The sequence below is a fragment of the Eubalaena glacialis genome, chromosome 7 (assembly GCF_028564815.1).
Source record: "Eubalaena glacialis isolate mEubGla1 chromosome 7, mEubGla1.1.hap2.+ XY, whole genome shotgun sequence".
In the NCBI taxonomy this organism is placed as follows: Eukaryota; Metazoa; Chordata; class Mammalia; order Artiodactyla; family Balaenidae; genus Eubalaena; species Eubalaena glacialis.
The window spans coordinates 73,809,411-73,827,684 of NC_083722.1; the positions used below are offsets into that span (position 1 = coordinate 73,809,411).

The following is an 18,274-nucleotide window of genomic DNA, read 5'->3' on the forward strand; positions in this document are numbered from 1 at the left end:
GTATGCTGTGACCTCTGGTTCTTTTTTTTTTTTTTAGGAAGGAGGGGATTTTATAATTGGCCAAAAATTGTGAAAGACTGCAAGACAACTCTCATTTTTTTCTCATAGCACAGTTCAGAATGTTAATGTTTAAATTAAATGTTAAATGTTTAAAATTACTCTCTAAAATTTTAAACCGCTTTCTCCAAATTAAGAATGTAAGTGAACCATAAATAGAGGGAAAATCCTGCTCTATTAAAAGAAGGCTTCATATGTTCTAATAGAAAAACCACAATTTAATTGATTTTTAAAAATCTACCTAAATATTTCAAAATAACTGTTTATGCTTCCCCGAATTAACTAACTCCCAGTTTTAAGTACTACTTTTATTTTATTTTAACATCTTTATTGGAGTATAATTGCTTTACAATGGTGTGTTAGTTTCTGCTTTATAACAAAGTGAATCAGTTATACATATACATATGTCCCCACATCTCTTCCCTCTTGCATCTCCCTCCCTCCCACCCTCCTTATCCCACCCCTCTAGGTGGTCACAAAGCAACGAGCTGATCTCCCTGAGCTGATCTCCCTGTGCTATGCGGCTGCTTCCCACTAGCTATCTACTTTACATTTGGTAGTGTATATATGACCATGCCACTCTCTCACTTTGTCCCAGCTTACCCTTCCCCCTCCCCATATCCTCAAGTCCATTCTCTAGTAGGTCTGTCTGCATCTTTATTCCCGTATTGCCCCTAGGTTCTTCTGACCATTTTTTTTTCTTTTTTTTTAGATTCCATATATATGTGTTAGCATACGGTATTCGTTTTTCTCTTTCTGATCTACCAATTTTAAATATTGGTCTGTCCTCTAGGAAAGGTGTTAGGGCATTTAAATCACCTTCCTCTCACTAACCCCTGCCAATCATATTTTAATTTTTGTCATGATCAGTTTCATAGCTTTAAACCTCTAGTTGTAGGCACACTAATTTTATAGTATCTCTGGACTTCCCATCATGTAAGATAAGGAAATTAAAGTTCCATGCCCTCTATTTTTGACAAGCATTTAGCTAAGTGAGTATAGCTTCTGTTTAATCAATCTTTTAGTTTTAACAACACAGCATTTCATACCAAATCAAACTCAGAACATTTTTTTTTTTTTTTTTAAATCAAGGTTCCAGGACTTCCCTGGTAAGTCCAGTGGGTAAGACTCCGCGCTCCCAATGCAGGGGGCCGGGGATCGACCCCTGGTCGGGGAACTAGATCCCACATGCATGCCGCAAGTAAACAACTAAGAGTCCGCGTGCTGCAACTAAGACCTGGCGCAGCCAAAAAAGATAATAATCTTTAAAAAATCAAGGTTCCAAAGATGATAAAAACCATTCTGCTCCAAATAAATCCTACCTGTCAGTACTTCTAGAAAACAACATTCAAAACAGTCGCTACAAGAATAGTCCAAATATAAATTTATTTCCTGAGCAGAATGGCAAATAAGATGGATATTCAGTTCTCAGAAAGAATGGAATAAAAGCTTGGAAAAGTATCTGCTATAAAGCCCCAAAGTTCATTCTTTAAGTTTTCATCAAAAAAAGAAAAGACCACACACCTTTAAGTAGGGAAAATTCTATAAAACTTAGAAAACGTTGATAAAGGTTCATACACAGGTTCACTATATTCTCCTCTGTTCTTATGAAAATATTTGAAATATCCTATGACAAAATCACCTTTTGGTTTATAGCTAGCCATGTATTTTAAGTAGTTGAGACTCCAAAGTTATAAAACCTTCTGCAGTGCTCCAACCTTACAGTCTACTGTTGGCTCTAAGCAGAAGCTACTACTTCCTAATTCCCATTGCTTTTTCCTTTCACTAAGCCCCCAAGAGGTTCTTCACTGACTGTACAAGTCCACAGAATCATCTGAGAACCACTAACTCAGAGGAAGCTAAATACTAACAAATAATGAATTCAATGGAGAACTTAAAAAAATATATAATGGAAAAGGCCAATTTGAAAGAATATTCCAATCTGCTCATTTATACACAAGGCTTCATTTCTTGTCTTTTTAATCTGCTCACTTGGCAGTATCTACCAGACTGACACATTCCAATAATGAAAGTACACTAAGTCAGCATTTGACCTGACACAAAAGTGCTGCTTGGGGCGGGGGGTGGGGTGGCTTCAGAAATACATTTAAATATTTGAGACCAGTCAGTGAGTAAAAAACAACACTGAGAAAAATTAAACATATTCTCAATAGTGGTGATAGGTTCTTCCTTTGCTTTTATGCTCAGAAAAAGTCTGCCTTTACCATAAACTCATTCACTTACAATTTTTAAATTTACAGTGTAATTATTTATACAATGCTTTGATCCATTTAGAATTTATTTTGCATAGTGTGAGGTAAAAGCCTAATTTTATTTCCAAAGACCCAACAACCCTGTATCATTTACTGAATTATTGAAATTTATTTGCCCGCTGATTTAAAATGCCACTGTGATTATATATCAAATTCATATAAAGAAGGTCTGCTTCCAAGCTTTTTGTGTGATTCCACACATCCTTCTGTAACATAGTAACTTAAAAAAAAAAAAGCATGTTAATACCTAGAAGATCCACCTTCCCCCAACAAACGTTTGGTTTTAAAATAAAAAAATTTAGTGACACAGAAGACACATTACGTGGGAAAAGGGAGGCCAATACAATTGTATTTATATATCCCAGTATGGTTTAATTATGTACCCAAGAAGAAAAACTGGCATAACAGCAGTTATGCCTGGGTAGTGTGGAATAACAGAGGACTTAAATTTCTTCCTGTTTAATACACTCCTGTATTTTCCGCAATTTGTATTAAACCAAAAAGACAGTTAAAAAGTAATCCTTTTTGCATAGTGGTTATACCACAATAACAGTAACAGACACACAAACAATTCTGGTTGTTCACAGTTTGATTTTTCCCTCAAAATCTGAAACTCTGAAAGACAAAACCATCAAGCAACAGAAGCTTGCATAATAATGAAGACTGTTAAATTCAAGACGTTGCTCACCAGATACATAAGGCTGAGCCTTGGTAACAGAGAAAGAAAAATGGATAAACTTAATGAAACTACACTCTATAACCCCAAAAGAAAGAAGATTCTTAATTAGCCCCAAGTCAAAGACTCAGTGAGGAGCATTAAGTAAACTGATGAACTAAAATACTTCCGAAAAACATGAAGCTGGAGGGATAGTTGAGTACTCCCAATTTCTGGGAATCAGAAATGGAGGGGAAAACACTCTGGGGCTCTTTGGGGTGGAGTCTGTAGCCAAGCATTTGCTTCTGAATACTTTAAGCATAGCTGCTTTGCAAAACAATAGACAAACCAACCCCCCCACCAACAGACCCAGGAAATTTTCACTACAACTGCACACATTTTTACTGGTTATTTCCCCTGTACTTCCTTCTACTGGAGCTTAGCACAGTGCCTGACAAAGAGCAGGCCCTCAGTATACCACAGTTATCATTATTCTAATTATTTTATCTCTAGTACACAAGAGGAAAAGGTTACTCCAAAGCAACAATCTATTACATTTCTGTTTGCTAATTTTTTTCTATTTCAGTACTAAGGGAAGGCCTAAGTACTCAGGGGAGTCATCCCTTCTTGGGTCCCCTCGAATCTGGTACCTCTTCCCGGCCCCCATGCAGCTCTGCAGGGTGGGTCTTGAATATGTGATGAACTAAGAGAAGACACTTGGAGCTGCCTCAGAGCCCTGCCTCTTCCTGTTTACCCAATGGTCATGCTCTTGGGCCCCTCTTAAGGCTCACATCTACTAGCAATGGTTCCTCATAGCTTAGTTCTGGTTTGAAGAACACATTCACATGAAAAAAACATCAATTTCCATTTTAAGGAGTCACAGTCACATTTGTCCTAATTAACATAAGGAGTCATTTCAAAGAAGCAGATGGGGAGACACAGTTCTATTCTTAAAGATACTAACCCACCACACGGTTTGTGATAGAAATTATCCCATTAGGATAATTTCATCTGCCCCATGCCTTCACCAGATAGAGAAGTCCCTGATATAGGGGCATTTTCACCATGGTTCTAGTTCTAGACAACACACTTTCAACCAGAAACTTAAACTCATATTCCTACCAACGACTGATGAGCTGTAACCTGGCACAACTGTTTGCATTATCTAGTGAAGTTTGAAAACGTCCATTCCACATGATCCAGCAAATTCTATCCCTAGATGTACATGACACACACCTATACAAATGTACTTAACGAAGAACGTTCATAGTAGCATTGTTAATAGCCCCAAACTGGAAGGAATCTAGATGTCTATCAATAATAGAGTGAATAAATTATGGTTTGTTCAAACAGCAGACTACTATACAGAAATTGGAATGAATGAACTACAGCTGCACACAACGTGGATGAATGTCACAGGCACAATGCTAGAATAAGATACAAAACAGCATGACTCCATTTATATAAAATTCAAAATTAAATAAAACTAGGTTGTTGAGGGATACGAAGGTAGTAAAAAGAAAAACAAAGAACATGATTATCACAGAATTCAGAATAGTCATTGTCTCTAGGGAATGAGAAGCTGCAACCACGAAGGGACTCATGAAGGGTTCAGAAGTGCTGGCATTGTTCTATTTCTTGAAGAGGTGCTAGTTACACAGTGGTTCACTTTAGAATTTTTCATTAAATTGTATACAGATCTACTGAATTAATATGTATAGATAGATACTTCAAACGCACATGCAAAGAAGGGCTTTCTGACACAGTCCACCAGCTCTACCTACAGTTTTGCCCTAGCCTAAAGTGTGACAATAAAGGACCATTCTTTTCCCCTTTTCAGCAAAGCAAGGGGTTAATCTATCATTTCTTCATGCAGCTACAATTAGAAATCACAATCCAATGTGACAATTAGGAAAAAACTAGTGGAGCATTTAAGTGAAGCCTGGAAAGGACTTAAAACCTCTGGAACAAAATTCAGGGCAACTACCTACAAAGAAATTGAAAAGAACAGGTGTTCATATAACACTTCATTCTGAGGCTGAGAAATAAAAGACCATTACAGATAAAGGGTGGCCATTTAAAAAGTACGCTAGCGGGCTTCCCTGGTGGCGCAGCGGTTAAGAATCCGCCTGCCAATGCAGGGGACACGGGTTCGAGCCCTGGTCCGGGAAGATTCCCACATGCCGCGGAGCAACTAAGCCTGTGCGCCACAACTACTGAGCCTGCGCTCTAGAGCCCGCGAACCACAACTACTGAAGCCCGCACGCCTAGAGCCCGTGCTCCGCAACAAGAGAAGACACTGCAATGAGAAGCCCGCGCACCACAACGAAGAGTAGCCCCAACTAGAGAAAGCCCGCGCACAGCAACAAAGACCCAACTCAGCCAAAAATAAATAAATTAATTAACTAATAAAAAATATAAATAAATAAATTAAATAAAAATAAAAAGTACACAAACAAGAAGCATGGCATATCAGAGACAAACTTGTACTTGATTAAATTAAAAGAAGGCATGCAAGCTTGAAGGAAGAAATCCCTGATTCTGAAGCTGTCATGATGGAGGACAGCCACACCCAGAGCCCCTAACTTTGGTTACCTTTTGGAGCAATTCAAATTTACATGAAACTTCAACCACAATTTGATCTTTCCTTTAAAATGGCAACATAAGTGGAAAGGGGTTGTGGAAAGGCAGACGTTTATGGAGAGGTACACAAATTATTCATCACAGAGGACTGGAAGCAGGACATCTTTTAATAGGGAAATCTTAGTTAATGAGCTTATGAAAAAATATTATCTACAGACACCAATTTAAAAGGCAGACCTCAAACGTAACGGTTAAAAATTCCAGAAAAAGCAGGCCTAAATGGTGTATTAATATTTTAAGTGTATCCTAGATAAACTTGACTGCTTGTCTTTGAACCATTTGGATCCTTAGAAAAGCTGATGCCTTGTCATGCTAAAACCTGAAAGTTGCACTGACTTACATTTTAAGAGGAAAACACTGTTCAAGCAGCAAACTGGCTGGCTTCAAAGATGCCAGTTCTCCCACATATTCAATTTTCCAGCAACTACTAATTTCTGGCAGACAGCACCCAGAATGACTGGCAGGATTTCTAACGTTTCAATATTACCAGGAAAAAAACTGCACACATATTTACAGCATATGAATAATTCTAACTCACCAGTCACCATGTTGCATGCATTTCTGCTGCTTGTCCTGAGTTCTTAAGACCTGTAACATTCTAAAGAAGACAGAACAAAGAAGCTCCTTCCATCCTCAGCCTCTTTTTAAATTTTAACCTTGTTCTTAAAATAATACAGTATATTAAGAGCTTTCTAATAATACAGTATTTAGGTAGTTTTCTACCCCCACCATTTTCAAATTTAATTGCTAATTTTAGTTCCACTTAGTTTCTTTTTCCTTAAATTTAATGAAGCAAAACTGTAAAACGTAAACTAGCACATATTTTGTCTTAGAAAAAAGAAGTACCTATTTCTCTGGACAAACCTAGAACTCCCCTGGCACCAGAACACAGTGCTGGGATTTAAAAAAATAAAAAAGCTGAAAAGGATTGAAATCCTGGATCAAAAGTGACCTTTGCAGGCAGATTTCAGATCTGCTGGGGGATCTTCGGACTTACAAAAGACGGCAAAGCACTGATTATCAGATTGTTCAATTTCGTTCTGAGCAACTTTTTGGCTGAGCAATAGCGGGCCCTTTAACCTAACAGAGTACAAGTAAGCCCCTCCCAACGAAACAGAGGAAAAGGCTGCATTTCAGGATTTAAAGTGGCAATTTAGAGCTTGGGTAGTTTCACAGTGTCCATAGAAGTGGATCCCCTTCCGGAGCGCACAGAGGTGACGTCTAAGAATTGCGCTTTAATGAAGAATTACTTTCTAATGACAAGAAAACAAATACCACTGAAGGGCCTTTTAGGATTTGCCTTCCCTCTCCAGCACAAAGCATCAAAACAAGGTGAGGAAAGTCGAGGGGGTTCGTTGCCCTCACAGACGAACAGAGCTCGGTTTCAGAATCAGGGTAGCACCCTCCCAAGTACCCACCCTGCACATGGGCCTCGGGACACCTCATTCTTAGAGAACCAGCAATCTCGCCCACTTCGCAGAGAAGCGGGGCCGCAAGCCAGACCGCAAAGCAGGTTGGTTTCTCCTCAGGCCTAGGCCCCGTTGGTCCGGGGACGTCACCTGAGCAGGAAGGGTCCAACCCACAACCTTCTCCAAACTGCAAGCTGCCCGCCCGCCGCCCCTCCCCGCAGCAGGGGTGTCCTGCGCGCCCGCGCAGTGGTGCCGCCACCCAACAGCAGGCCGCGCGCCTGCCCGCGACCCCCGACTTCGGGGCGCGCGCCCCAGAAAGCCGCTCTGGCCGACGGGCTGCAGCTCCAGGAGCCGAGATATCCGGGTCGGGAACGCGCACGTCAGTGGCCACGCGCACCGGGAGGGCCGCACAGCGCGCGCGCCCCCGACCATATAAACAGCCCCGGCCGCGCGCGCCCACCAGCGCGCATTCGCGCGCCGTGCCCACCCGAATCCCCGAACCGCCCCTCCCCCACCCAGGGGGCGGGGGCGTGCGAGCCCTGGGTCGTTCTCGGCTCCGAAGCCGCCCCGAGGTCTCCTGGGCCCAGCGGCAGCGGCCCGCCCGCCCCCGCCCGCCCCCGCCCGCCCCCGCCCGCCGTTGTGTGGGGTGGGCCCGCTGTCTCAGGCCCGCAACCCCGCCACATCCCTGCCCCAACTGGAGCCCTCACCCGGCGACGTCGCCGCCGCCGCCGCCGCCGCCGTTCTACCCGCCGGCCCCGCCGCACCGCTCGGGGCCCCGGTTCTGCCGTCGCCGCTCCAAGACCGACAGGATTTTCCCCTCACAGCTCCCTGGGCGCCATCTTACATTCAACCCTCACAGCCAATGAGTGCCGAAAGCCTCTCTCGCGATGATTGGGGCGTCGAATCCCGCGAGAACTAAGGCTGCCTCCTGGCCAGACTTAAAGGGAACGCTTCTGCAGAGGAGAGAGGCCGAGCCTAGGGTTGCAGGAGCGGCAGAAGCCCGGGGTGTAGGGCGGAGCGTACCGCCCTCAGACGCCCCTCCATGTGGGGCGGAGCCAGGGCCGGAGATCGGCCTAGCCCTGGAGCCTGGGCAGGCCTGGGCTCGAAGCTCACTCTCAGGACCCTTCTGCCGCCTGCCGGGGCCTCCTTCTCGCAGCCTCACGCGGTGCGGAGACCAGCCTCTTACTTAAGGTGGGCCCCACAGCCTCTGACCTAGGCCCGGCGCCTCCAGCCGCACCCCACCTAGGAAGCCCCGGGTCACTCTCCTCCAGGAATCCCTAGCATCTGGGACCCACCCCTCACCCTCTATCTGCTGTCATCCTAATTCAGCCTTCCGCAGTCCAGTCCACCTTAAAGCGGGCCTCTGGTAGCCTGGTGTTTGTATACAGGGAAAATGTGGAGGGTGTTAAAGCTGCAGGCACACGAGGGCTTCACCAGTAGCCCACACTGCCCCAGAGGGGCATAGACTACCATACTGTTTCTTAAAAAGGCCTCTGGACCTTTGCACTTGTTCATCCTTCCCTGGCAAACTCCTAGTCCTTTGGGGTTCCCCTCAGGAGTCACTTCCTGAGAGTAGTCTTCAGAGGCCCAGGCTGGGTCAGAAACCTCCTCCAGCCTCACACAGGCCCCAGGGAGACATCTGCACAATACCTGGTCGCCCTCTGTCTCCCCAACTAGGTGGTGGACTTAGAAGGCCACCACACAGGTCTTCCTCATCTCACTGTGCCTGGCACATAGTAGGTACTCAATAATTATTTTTTAATGACTGGACTAGGAGCCAGGCCTCTCCATCTGCCTAGGCATGCAGGCAGACACAAACCTTCCAGGTCCCTCTGACACAGGGCTCCTAACAGTGGAGCAGCATCCCAGGACCCACCGTTCCCTCAGACCAGGTGCAGAAGATAACGAATCAGGCCCAGGCCTCAGCCCTCGAGCATCAAGAAGTGCACCAGTGGTTTCAAAGCTGTCAGTACTGCTCTGTGTGTAGCGTACCTTCCCCCTCCCCCAGCATGACTCTAAGGCCCTCGGGTGCTAGGAGACCAGAGACATAACACAGACCCCAGAGGGATTTAGCTGTTCTTTATTGACATGGAGTCTGGGTACCCCTCGCCTCCAGAAGGATGAGGTAGGTCCACAGGACTTCCAGTTCACACTTTTCCTGGGTCCTCCTTCAGTGTGACGGTCCGGTTGAAGACAAGCTGGAGGGCAGAGGGGGAGGAATGACCACCAAGCCAGAACCAGGCCAGAAGGCCTAAGTGGGTCTCACCAGACACCCCACTCCGACCCTCACTTCATCCCAGAGGAGCTGAGGGCCAAGAAACTCTAGTTCTCAATAACTTTCTGACTTTGGCTAAAGGACTGGATGGCTCTGGGTCTCCATTTTATAAGAATTATAACAATCCCTATGCCTTCCCCCTACCTTGAGGAATAAGAAAGGAAGGGTTCATACAAAATTTTGTGCACGGACTTAACCTCTGAGCCTGTTTCCTCATCGGTAGAACATGAACCCCACCTCAGGTGGTGAAGATTAAGTAAGGAAATGTCAGCAAAGTGCTTGGCACAGAGAATGGCAGCCACCACCATCATTGTTGCGGAAAGGTAAATTCAAGCACCTGTCCCTGGCGGCTGTCTGGATCCACAGAAAAGTAACCAAGCCGCTCAAACTGGAACTTGTCGAAGGGCTTTGCCAGGGCCACAGAACAGTCCACTAATGCTGCCTCGACCACTTGTAGTGATGCCTGTGGGCAGAGAACTCAGGTGGCCATCCAGCCAGAAAGGCCCACCACCCTCACCCCATACCCCATGAGCCTACCGGGTTCAAGTCACTTAAGAATCCACCAGGCACCTCAGCAGGATCCTCAGGGTTCTTGTGCTGAAATCTGCAGCCAGAGTGAAGGTCAGACTCCAGCTGGGCAGCCACAGCAAGCAATGCCCATCTTGTACCTGCCCCAACACCAGCTCTGTTCACTCACAGTCGCTCGTAGAGGCGAATCTCACACGTCAGAGGCTGTGATACCCAGTGAATAAATGCCTTGGGCTTTTCTCCAGCATCTGCCCGTCTGCAGGTCACCTCAAGCCTTTCCACACAGCCACTAGGGCCCTGGAAGTCAAGGGGCCTGCAATCAGACTTGGACACCACTACCAGGACTGCAAGCTGCACCCAGATCCTCACCCCAGCAGGCACTGTGGTAGGAAGGCTGCAGCTGGCTCTCACCTTGACAACATGCTGCAGCTCGATGATGTAGCCTGTATGCCTCAGGCCCACGGGCTGGCCCCATGCCAGGCGCTTATAGCCTGGCTCTGGCTCCTAGAGGTAGGAAGTGGGGTGGACACAAGAGGCTGCAAGGGTCGGGCAGGTACAAGAGGCTTCTCCCACCCCTAGGTCTGGCAAGGATTGGTTTGACTGAAGCAGGGAGTAGATGGACTGATAGAAGAAGAGATGAAGGGCCCTCAGGACTGGGCCCGGGAACAAATAGGACCCTTCACCACCCCCATTCACCTCTCTGAAGTCAGTCCTTTCAATGAAGACAATGGGTCCAAAGGGAATCTGATGGAAGCCCTTGGTCTCATCAGCTGGGAAGCTGGGTACCTGAATGTCCAAGGACTATAGCAGGAGATAAGTGTCTGAGTCACACTAGGCACTGGGATTCCCACACCCAAACCCAGGTGCACCCCCCAACACACACACACACACACACACACACACACTGAAGGAGACTTACCTTGGCAGCAGGAAAATTGGTGATGACCACCTGTAATGGCTCTAGCACAGCCATGGCCCGAGGGGCTGTGTCATTCAGCACATCACGCACACAGGCTTCTAGCAGATGTGGTTCCATTGTGGTCTGTGCCACTGTCACTCCCACCTAGCAGGAAAGGATAGCATCAGTCACAGCCACAACCACATATTACTGTGCTCAGCCCCCACCTGCCCACTCAGCCCACTCGGCTATACCCGAGCACAGAAGTTGTTGATGGCCTCAGGCGGGAAGCCCCGCCGACGTAAGGCTGTGAGCGTGAAGAGCCGTGGGTCATCCCAATCCCTGTGGGCGAGGTGGTGGTGAGAAGACCTTTGGCAGCACATGCTACTAGTACCACCAACCTTCATTAGCCAAAAAGCCACACCTACCGCACAGCGCCAGCTGCTACAAGCTGGAGAATCTTCCTCTTAGAGACAACAGCATAGTGCAGATTGAGGCGGCCGTACTCCCACTGCACAGGACAATAGACGTCCAGTGCATTGCACAGCCAGAAGTAGGAAGAGCGTCTGGGGTGGGAGGGCAGAGTCAGGACTGGCCACCTCCAACCAGGGAGAGACCGGCAGGAAGGGCTGCTGGAATCCCACTGGCCCTCCCCTCCCCACGGGCCCAGCTCCCTCACCGGGCCTGGAATTCCTTGGTGCAGAGTGAGTGGGTGATATGCTCGATGGAGTCACAGAGGCAGTGTGTGTAGTCATAGGTGGGGTAGATGCACCTGCAGGGCATAGGCAGTGGGCCCCACCATCCGGCCCCACTCTGCCCTACCCATGGCCCACCCGCCACTCTACAACTCCACAACCCCACCCCCACCTCACACCCACCAGGTGTCCCCTGTGCGGTGGTGCGGTGTATACTTGACTCGATAGGCCACAGGGTCCATCTTGCCATCCTCCATCACCAGCTTCATCCGCAGCGTGGCCTCACCCTCTGCAAACTTGCCCTTGCGCATTGCCTGAGAGGGAGCAAGGGCTCAGGCTGCCATTCAGCACAAGGGCATCTCATTCTCAGTACCTTGGCCCACCTAGACCCAATTGCACCCCCAGAGCCCCACCTCGAAGAGCAGCAGCGACTCCTCTGTGGGACGGTCTCTCCAGGGTGAGGGCAGTGGGTTGTGGCCTTTGAGCTCCTCTCCTCGCTGGTGGCACACATAGGCCTGACCCCTATGAGGAAGGGGTGTGAATGCCCAGCATGGCTGTGCCCTGGTCAGCCTGACTGGCTCCACATCATGGCCTTCGCCTCACCTGCGGATAAGCTCCTCGGCCCACGCATACAGCTGGTCAAAATAGTTGGAGGCATATGTCACCTTGTAAGGTGTGTAACCTGGGGCAGAATGAGACAGTATTAGCAACCAATCAGGGACACCCAATGGCAGGCCATGGCCCAGGGAGAGGCCCACTGATAAGCAGTTCTGCCCAGGCCTTCCCCAACCCATACCCAGCCAGGCCACCATGTCGCAGATGGCAGTGAAGAACTTTGCTTCCTCCTTCTCAGGGTTGGTGTCATCAAAGCGCAGGAAACAGATCCCATTGTTGGCCTAGGAGAGTTGCAGTATCTGTGAGCTCCCACATCATCAGCTCCTACAATCCATCTCATCAAACTGGGACATTCTCAGAGCTCTCCCACGTCAGAATTGAAAATATCTTTCACTCACCTTCCTGTATCTAAATGCCCTAAACAAGGCATCTCATAGTAACGTGGGACGCAGCATAGCCTCTTCCTAAGCCCAAGAGGTTGCACTGGGAATTTCCCCAAATGTGAACTCACTGCCTCACCAAGAGTTTTTCCTCAATGAGCCCAACTGGATGGATTCCTAGGTATCTGTCACACATTTCTAGGTATCCCCTCCAAGGCCTCTGTCTGCTCTGGGACACTTTATGGAAGCAGCAGGAAAAGTAGTGATACCTCTCTGGTACCTAGTCATGGGAGCAGCAAGCGGTTACCCTGCTTGCCAAGTCCCCAGACACACTCACCTTGGCATAGCCAAAGTTGAAGTTGATGGCTTTGGCATGTCCAATGTGCAGGATTCCATTGGGTTCTGGCGGGAACCGGGTACGTACCTGAGATAAGAGGAATGGGAGCAGAGGAATCAGGTCAGAGCTCAGACTACACTAAAGGATGACCCTTCCCAGGGAGGCCATGGTGATAGGTAAGGTGGGGTAGTATGAAGGCAGCCCCAGGCAAGTGATGATGGCACTAGCTAGCCTGGCAATACTCCCACACACCTGTCCTCCAGTGATTTCCAGGTGCTGCTTCAGTAGATCCACGGTATGTGGAGTGGTCACATAGCCCGGGGTCTTGTAGTTCTCACCTGCCAGGGCCAGAACAAGCCTGATGATACCAGGCTGCAGCCCAGGGCTCCCTATCCCAGGGACCTGACTACAAGAATTGCTATTAAGATCCAGCCCTCCACAAGAAAAGGAAACCCTCTTACACTGTTGGTGGGAATGTAAATTGGTGAAGCCATATGAAAAACAGTATGGAGTTTCATCCAAAAACTAAAAATAGAGTTGCCATATGATCCAGCAATCCCACTGATGGGCATATACCCAGACAAAACTATAATTCAAGAAGATACATGCATCACTACGTTCACAGCAGCACTATTTACAATAGCCAAGACGTGGAAACAACCTAAATGTCCACCGTTAGATGAATGGATAAAGAAGATGTGGAACATATATATATAATGGAATATTACTTAGCCATTAAAAAGAATGAAATAATGCCATGTGCAGCATCATGGATGGACCCAGAGATTATCACACTAAGCAAAGTCAGTCAGAAAGACAAATACAATATGATATTACTTATAGGTGGAATCTAAAATACGACATAAATGAACATATCTACAAAACAGACAGACTCACTGACATAGAGAACAGACTTGTGGTTGCCAAGGTGGGGAGCAGGGATAAGGGAGGAAAGTACTGGGAGTTTGGGATTAGCAGATGTAAACTGTTATATATAGGATGAATAAACAACAAGTTCCTACTGTATAGCACAGGGAACTATATTCAGTATCCTGTGATAAACCATAATGGAAAAGAATATATATATATGTATAACTGAGTCACTTTGCTGTACAGCAGAAATTAAACACAACATTACAAATCAATTATACTTCAATAAAATTAAAAAAAAAAAAAAAAATCCAGCCCTCCACAGAGTTTCAACCTGCCTGCTCACCAGGCTTGTGGAACTTAAGCGCCTCGCCTCGGAGCTGCTCCATCAGAGACAGGGTCTGAACAACAGCCTCACCTGCAAAGAATAGACCAAGGAAACTTATTCTCTGGATACAGCTACCACATCCAGCTCAGGGAGGTGCCTGTCGATACTACCCATATCCTGCAACCGGAATAGAACCAAGCAGTCCCCTCTTACCCCAACCCCAGAGACAAGAGATACAGACCAGACTTCTCAGGCTTCCTCTGACTAGTTTCTGGGTAAAGGAAACACCAGAAATTCCAGTCTTGCAGCAGAAGACAGAGTGTTGACTAAGCCAACGGCCTGAGAAATCTGGGCTATAAGGACCCATCAGGTGGAAAACCCAGAAATCAGGGAGTTGAATGTGACAGGAGCCTCAAGCCTCTCACCATTCTCCACCACATCCTTTGCTGTCCTTCGGGCTGTTTCTTCTGGCCGAGCCTTTGCCACCTGAGAGAAGTTCAAAAGTTGGGTCAAGGTCTCGGGATCACTGGGGTCAGATACTCCCTTCCCCAGCCTGAAGTTTCACCCTACCCCACCTCATCCCCAGGACCCAAGACCATGCTTGGTCCCACCTTGGGCTTCTTCTCCAGATCAGTCTCCGTCTTGGGACCCAGGAGGTGGAGGACCTGAGCAGAGAGCAGAGACCAGAGTCAGAGCTGGGACAGGAGCCCATGACTGACCCCATCCACCCATCCAGCTAAGGGCTTCTTGGTTCTGTCTACTGGCACCACCTTGAAAAACCTACCTAGCCCATCCCACCTCTGCTCCTCACATGATTCTGCGGCCTCAAATGCTTTTTCCCTCCTGAGGGTCCTGGGCTCAGGTAACAAAAACAGCCATTTACAGAAAGGAACTGTGGGCCCAGCATCAAGATATGCCATCTACCTCAACCATCACCCTCTTGTGATTCTCTGCCAGCACGCTGAGATGAAGGCCACATCACCCTTATTTACAAGATGAGGAAACTGAGGTTCAGAGTAAAGCAACTCACCCCAAATTAGGCAGAACCCTGAGGCCCAAGTCTTTCACTGTCCAACTGGGTGCTGCCCCCTCTACCCCAAGCTCTACTATCCATCATCAGAATAGGAATAGGCTCTCTTCCCCTACCACCACCATTTATCCCTCAGTGGACTCTAGACACTGTCTCTGGCAGGGTCTTTGCCTGCTTCAGCTCAAGGAGGCACCCACCTGCATGTCTACTTCGTGCTTGATCATTTTGCCATCTGCCCACTTGAGCGCAGCCCGAGCCTCTCCTAGAAATATGGGCAGAGGGAGCTGCAGAAAGGCAAAGCAGGACATTGCCCACCCTCTTTCCCAAGAAAAGAACCTGGCTGACCTCAAAAACCACAGCCAGACCACTTTTAAGGTGTTCCTATTCCTCTTCCCACCTCCCTCTCACCCATGCAGAAGAGAAGCCATGACTAGAGAGAATAACATAGTCCCCTGCCCCAGGCCCTGCTCACCCATCAGCAGCCCCATATTGAAATGGTAACGCTCTACTAGGAGCTGGGGTCGGTGGCGATTTATGGCAGCCTCCACCTACAGAAAGCCAAACCATGTGGTTCAGGAAAGTGTCCTTCAGAAATGCTCTAGGAACCCACACCCTCACCCTGGGTCTTCCTGGTTGGAAAAGCTGAGCCACTCCTTTTCAGGGTCAGTACTAAGGAGGCAACCGATGCCTGGGGAAAGACTCACAGCCTCCTCAATCTGCTCTGGGGTCACCACAATGCCCACACCACATTCCTGCTCAAAGTCCATGGTGTTGATGGGGTCCAGGGGATGACTCCGCACATACTCAAGGGCAGCTGAAAAAGGAGAGCCAATGAATTTGTGGCATCTCAGCTCCAAGAAGTAGGAAGACAGAGCCCTAATCCGATCCATGAAACCCCAATTAGTTTGGCCTCCTGGGAAATTGTCTTGCACCTCTAGAGAAGCCCTGAGGTCACAGGAAAGAAGCATGTGTTCTGAGGGAAACTCTCCCTCAGACCTACAGTTCTCTAGTCAGTCTCACCAGCGGTGGCCCTCTCCATCCCTCAGTGCCAGGGCCTGGGTTTAGAGGGGAATGCAGAACTAGTAATGCAGAGAGACGCTGAGAGACTTCGCAGAATGGGTAGATAGGGATCTTGGCTGAGAGGAGGAGTTGGAGGTGGAAGCGGCAGGACAGGCAGGGGTCTCACCGCTCAGCTGGGTCTCCGTATGGATCTTCCTATTGGCTATGTAGCTCACGAGGAAAGAGAGACGCCGCGGATCCCTGAGTCGGGAGGCCAAGCCATAGAGCAGGGTCCCGGTAGCCTTGTCGATGGTGCAGCCCAGAGTCTGTTGCGCCTGAGGTCAGAGGGGTCAGGAGATAAGCCCCATGCCCAGTAAGAAAGGCCTGAACAAGACAAGCTAGGTTGGTTGGGGTCAGGACCGAGCCTGGCGCTGCGTTGGGGAACAGTCGGCAGCCCGGCCCAGGGACTTGGGTTCGCACCTGGGTCGCCGCCTCGCGCAGCTGCGCGCTCAGAGCCGTGTTCTTGAGCGTCTCGCGGGCCTTGTGTTCGCTCAGGCCGAGGCCGGTGAAGAGCGACAGGGAGTCCAGAGCTGCCATTGCTGGGACGCCGGAAACCGAAAGAAAACTTTGGGGCCAATCTGCACATTGGCATTAGCCCACTGGCCAATTGGAGAGCGACGCCGTCAGGGAGAGCCAATGGTGTCCTTCCTTGGCGGGAGGGGGCGGGGATCTCCAAGGTTGTTAGCGTCATTGAAAGGGCAGAGGGCGGCCTTTCCTGCCTTTCAAGGCGCTTCACTTCCGCCTTCGTGCTGCAGGTCACTAGAAGGGGTAGTGGCCACGGGACTTCAGGGGATGACTTGCCGCGGACCTGGAGGGAAGGTGTTCAGCACCAAGGCAGGAGGCAAACATGGGCATAGCCCTTTGCTCTTCGACTTTTCTCCTTCAGCCCTGGAAACCTCGGGACCATCCCAATTCTGTTCTTGGGAACAAATTTGAGTCCCTATCGCGTTTCTGACGTCAAAGCTTTGGAGTTGTCACGGAAACATTTGAACAAAATGAAGCCCGGGAAATTCTGTCAAGACTCGAGCACAGAGAATGTCTGAAATGGCCCATCGATGGGCCTCAAAAGTCTGGCACTTTTTGAGCACCCACCTGGACACACACCTGGCCAGGAAGGGCCTCGCATAAATTCTGTGATGATTTGGTTTAAACTCTCCTGTCTGGGAATTCCCTGGTGGTCCAGTGGTTAGGACTGTGCGCTCTCACTGCTGAGGGCCTGGGTTCAATCCCTGGTCAGGGAACTAAGATCCCACAAGCCACGTGGTGTGGCCAAAAAAAAAAAAAAAAATCTCCTGTCATACTTAACCCCCTTATCAACGCATGCATATGTCAGGAAAACCACAAGCAGATTAGACCTTGAAATCCACATGCAGGTGTTTGACAGGATATTTTATTGAAGTTGGGATAGGGTGGGACAGAGAAGGTAGAATAATTATGATGATGTTCTTGGGGGTCTCCCCAGTCTCATTGGACTTCCAGGACCTGCTGAGAATCATTAGGCTGAAACTGAACATACAACCTGTTTTCTTTATGGAACTGGAGCTGCTGGTGGTGACATGATGAGGAGATGCCCAAATTTGGGATGGGAACTCAGGCTTTTAGAGGCCTTGTCATCACTGATACTACCGGACCTTCAAGCACTGGTCAGGATCCTGACTGCAGTCCGTATCCATAGTGTGTCCTTGTTTGGTACTATATCCTACTAATGAGCAAGTCCATTTCTGGGCCCCACATGATGACCACATGCCAGGTTCTGCCCAGTGCCACACTCCGCATCAGTATCCAGAGCCAGTCCTGTGTCTTGGCTCCCCATGGCGCCTTGGCCCCAGCCTGATGCCCAGCCCAGCCAAGGCCAGGAGCAGGCATTAAGCAGGAGTTGCAGTGCAGTGGTGCCACAGACAGGCACTAAGAAGCAGAACCATAGCCACGCCAGCCCTGTGCTGAGTCCACAGCTGCAGGTGTCTAGCTCACCACAAAGATGCCTAAGATGAGCAGAGTACCTGATGCCACCCAAGGATTCATTACAGCACCATGACCACCAACACTAAGTCCTGCAGGTCTAATGATGGCCCCCTCAGTGGGGTCAGGGCCTGTACCCTCTTCCCTGGTTCCCTCATAGTGCTGACCCTGTGGCTCCATGTCACAGGATGAGGCAGTTACCCCTACCAAGAATGCCACAAGTAGCAGTGGCAGGCCAGCCAGTCCTCTGGAGCCCTTTGACT

The 18,274-nt window shown here is 48.6% G+C and overlaps 2 protein-coding genes across 5 annotated transcripts in view; both read right to left on the reverse strand.

Annotated features, from left to right (window-relative positions):
* Positions 1 to 7,883, reverse strand: part of QRICH1 (glutamine rich 1) — a 54,374-nt gene extending 46,491 nt beyond the window's left edge. For 2 of the 3 annotated variants that reach the window (XM_061196762.1, XM_061196758.1), the window contains exon 1: positions 7,745 to 7,883. The gene's annotated coding sequence lies outside the window, so the exon portion shown is untranslated. Of the gene's footprint in view, positions 1 to 7,046; positions 7,138 to 7,744 lie in introns of those variants that run through there. The other variant, XM_061196760.1, reaches the window with a different exon arrangement.
* A 1,218-nt stretch (positions 7,884 to 9,101) lies between these two features.
* QARS1 (glutaminyl-tRNA synthetase 1) lies at positions 9,102 to 16,622 on the reverse strand. Of its 2 annotated transcripts, XM_061196764.1 has the most exons (24): positions 16,473 to 16,622; positions 16,180 to 16,327; positions 15,698 to 15,807; positions 15,466 to 15,541; positions 15,191 to 15,255; positions 14,575 to 14,628; positions 14,389 to 14,449; positions 13,982 to 14,053; positions 13,018 to 13,103; positions 12,766 to 12,852; positions 12,230 to 12,329; positions 12,037 to 12,115; positions 11,847 to 11,955; positions 11,617 to 11,747; positions 11,418 to 11,510; positions 11,167 to 11,304; positions 10,993 to 11,080; positions 10,760 to 10,903; positions 10,537 to 10,641; positions 10,252 to 10,344; positions 10,010 to 10,137; positions 9,850 to 9,916; positions 9,650 to 9,775; positions 9,102 to 9,235 (listed from the first exon to the last, which is right to left on the reverse strand). In XM_061196764.1, the coding sequence occupies exons 1-24, from the start codon at positions 16,587 to 16,589 to the stop codon at positions 9,185 to 9,187; spliced, it is 2,328 nt and encodes a 775-aa protein (XP_061052747.1). In that variant the 5' UTR covers positions 16,590 to 16,622; the 3' UTR covers positions 9,102 to 9,184. The 2 variants fall into 2 exon arrangements, with proteins under 2 accessions (XP_061052747.1, XP_061052748.1); XM_061196765.1 differs by lacking the exons at positions 15,466 to 15,541; positions 15,698 to 15,807.
* Positions 16,623 to 18,274: the final 1,652 nt, after the last annotated feature.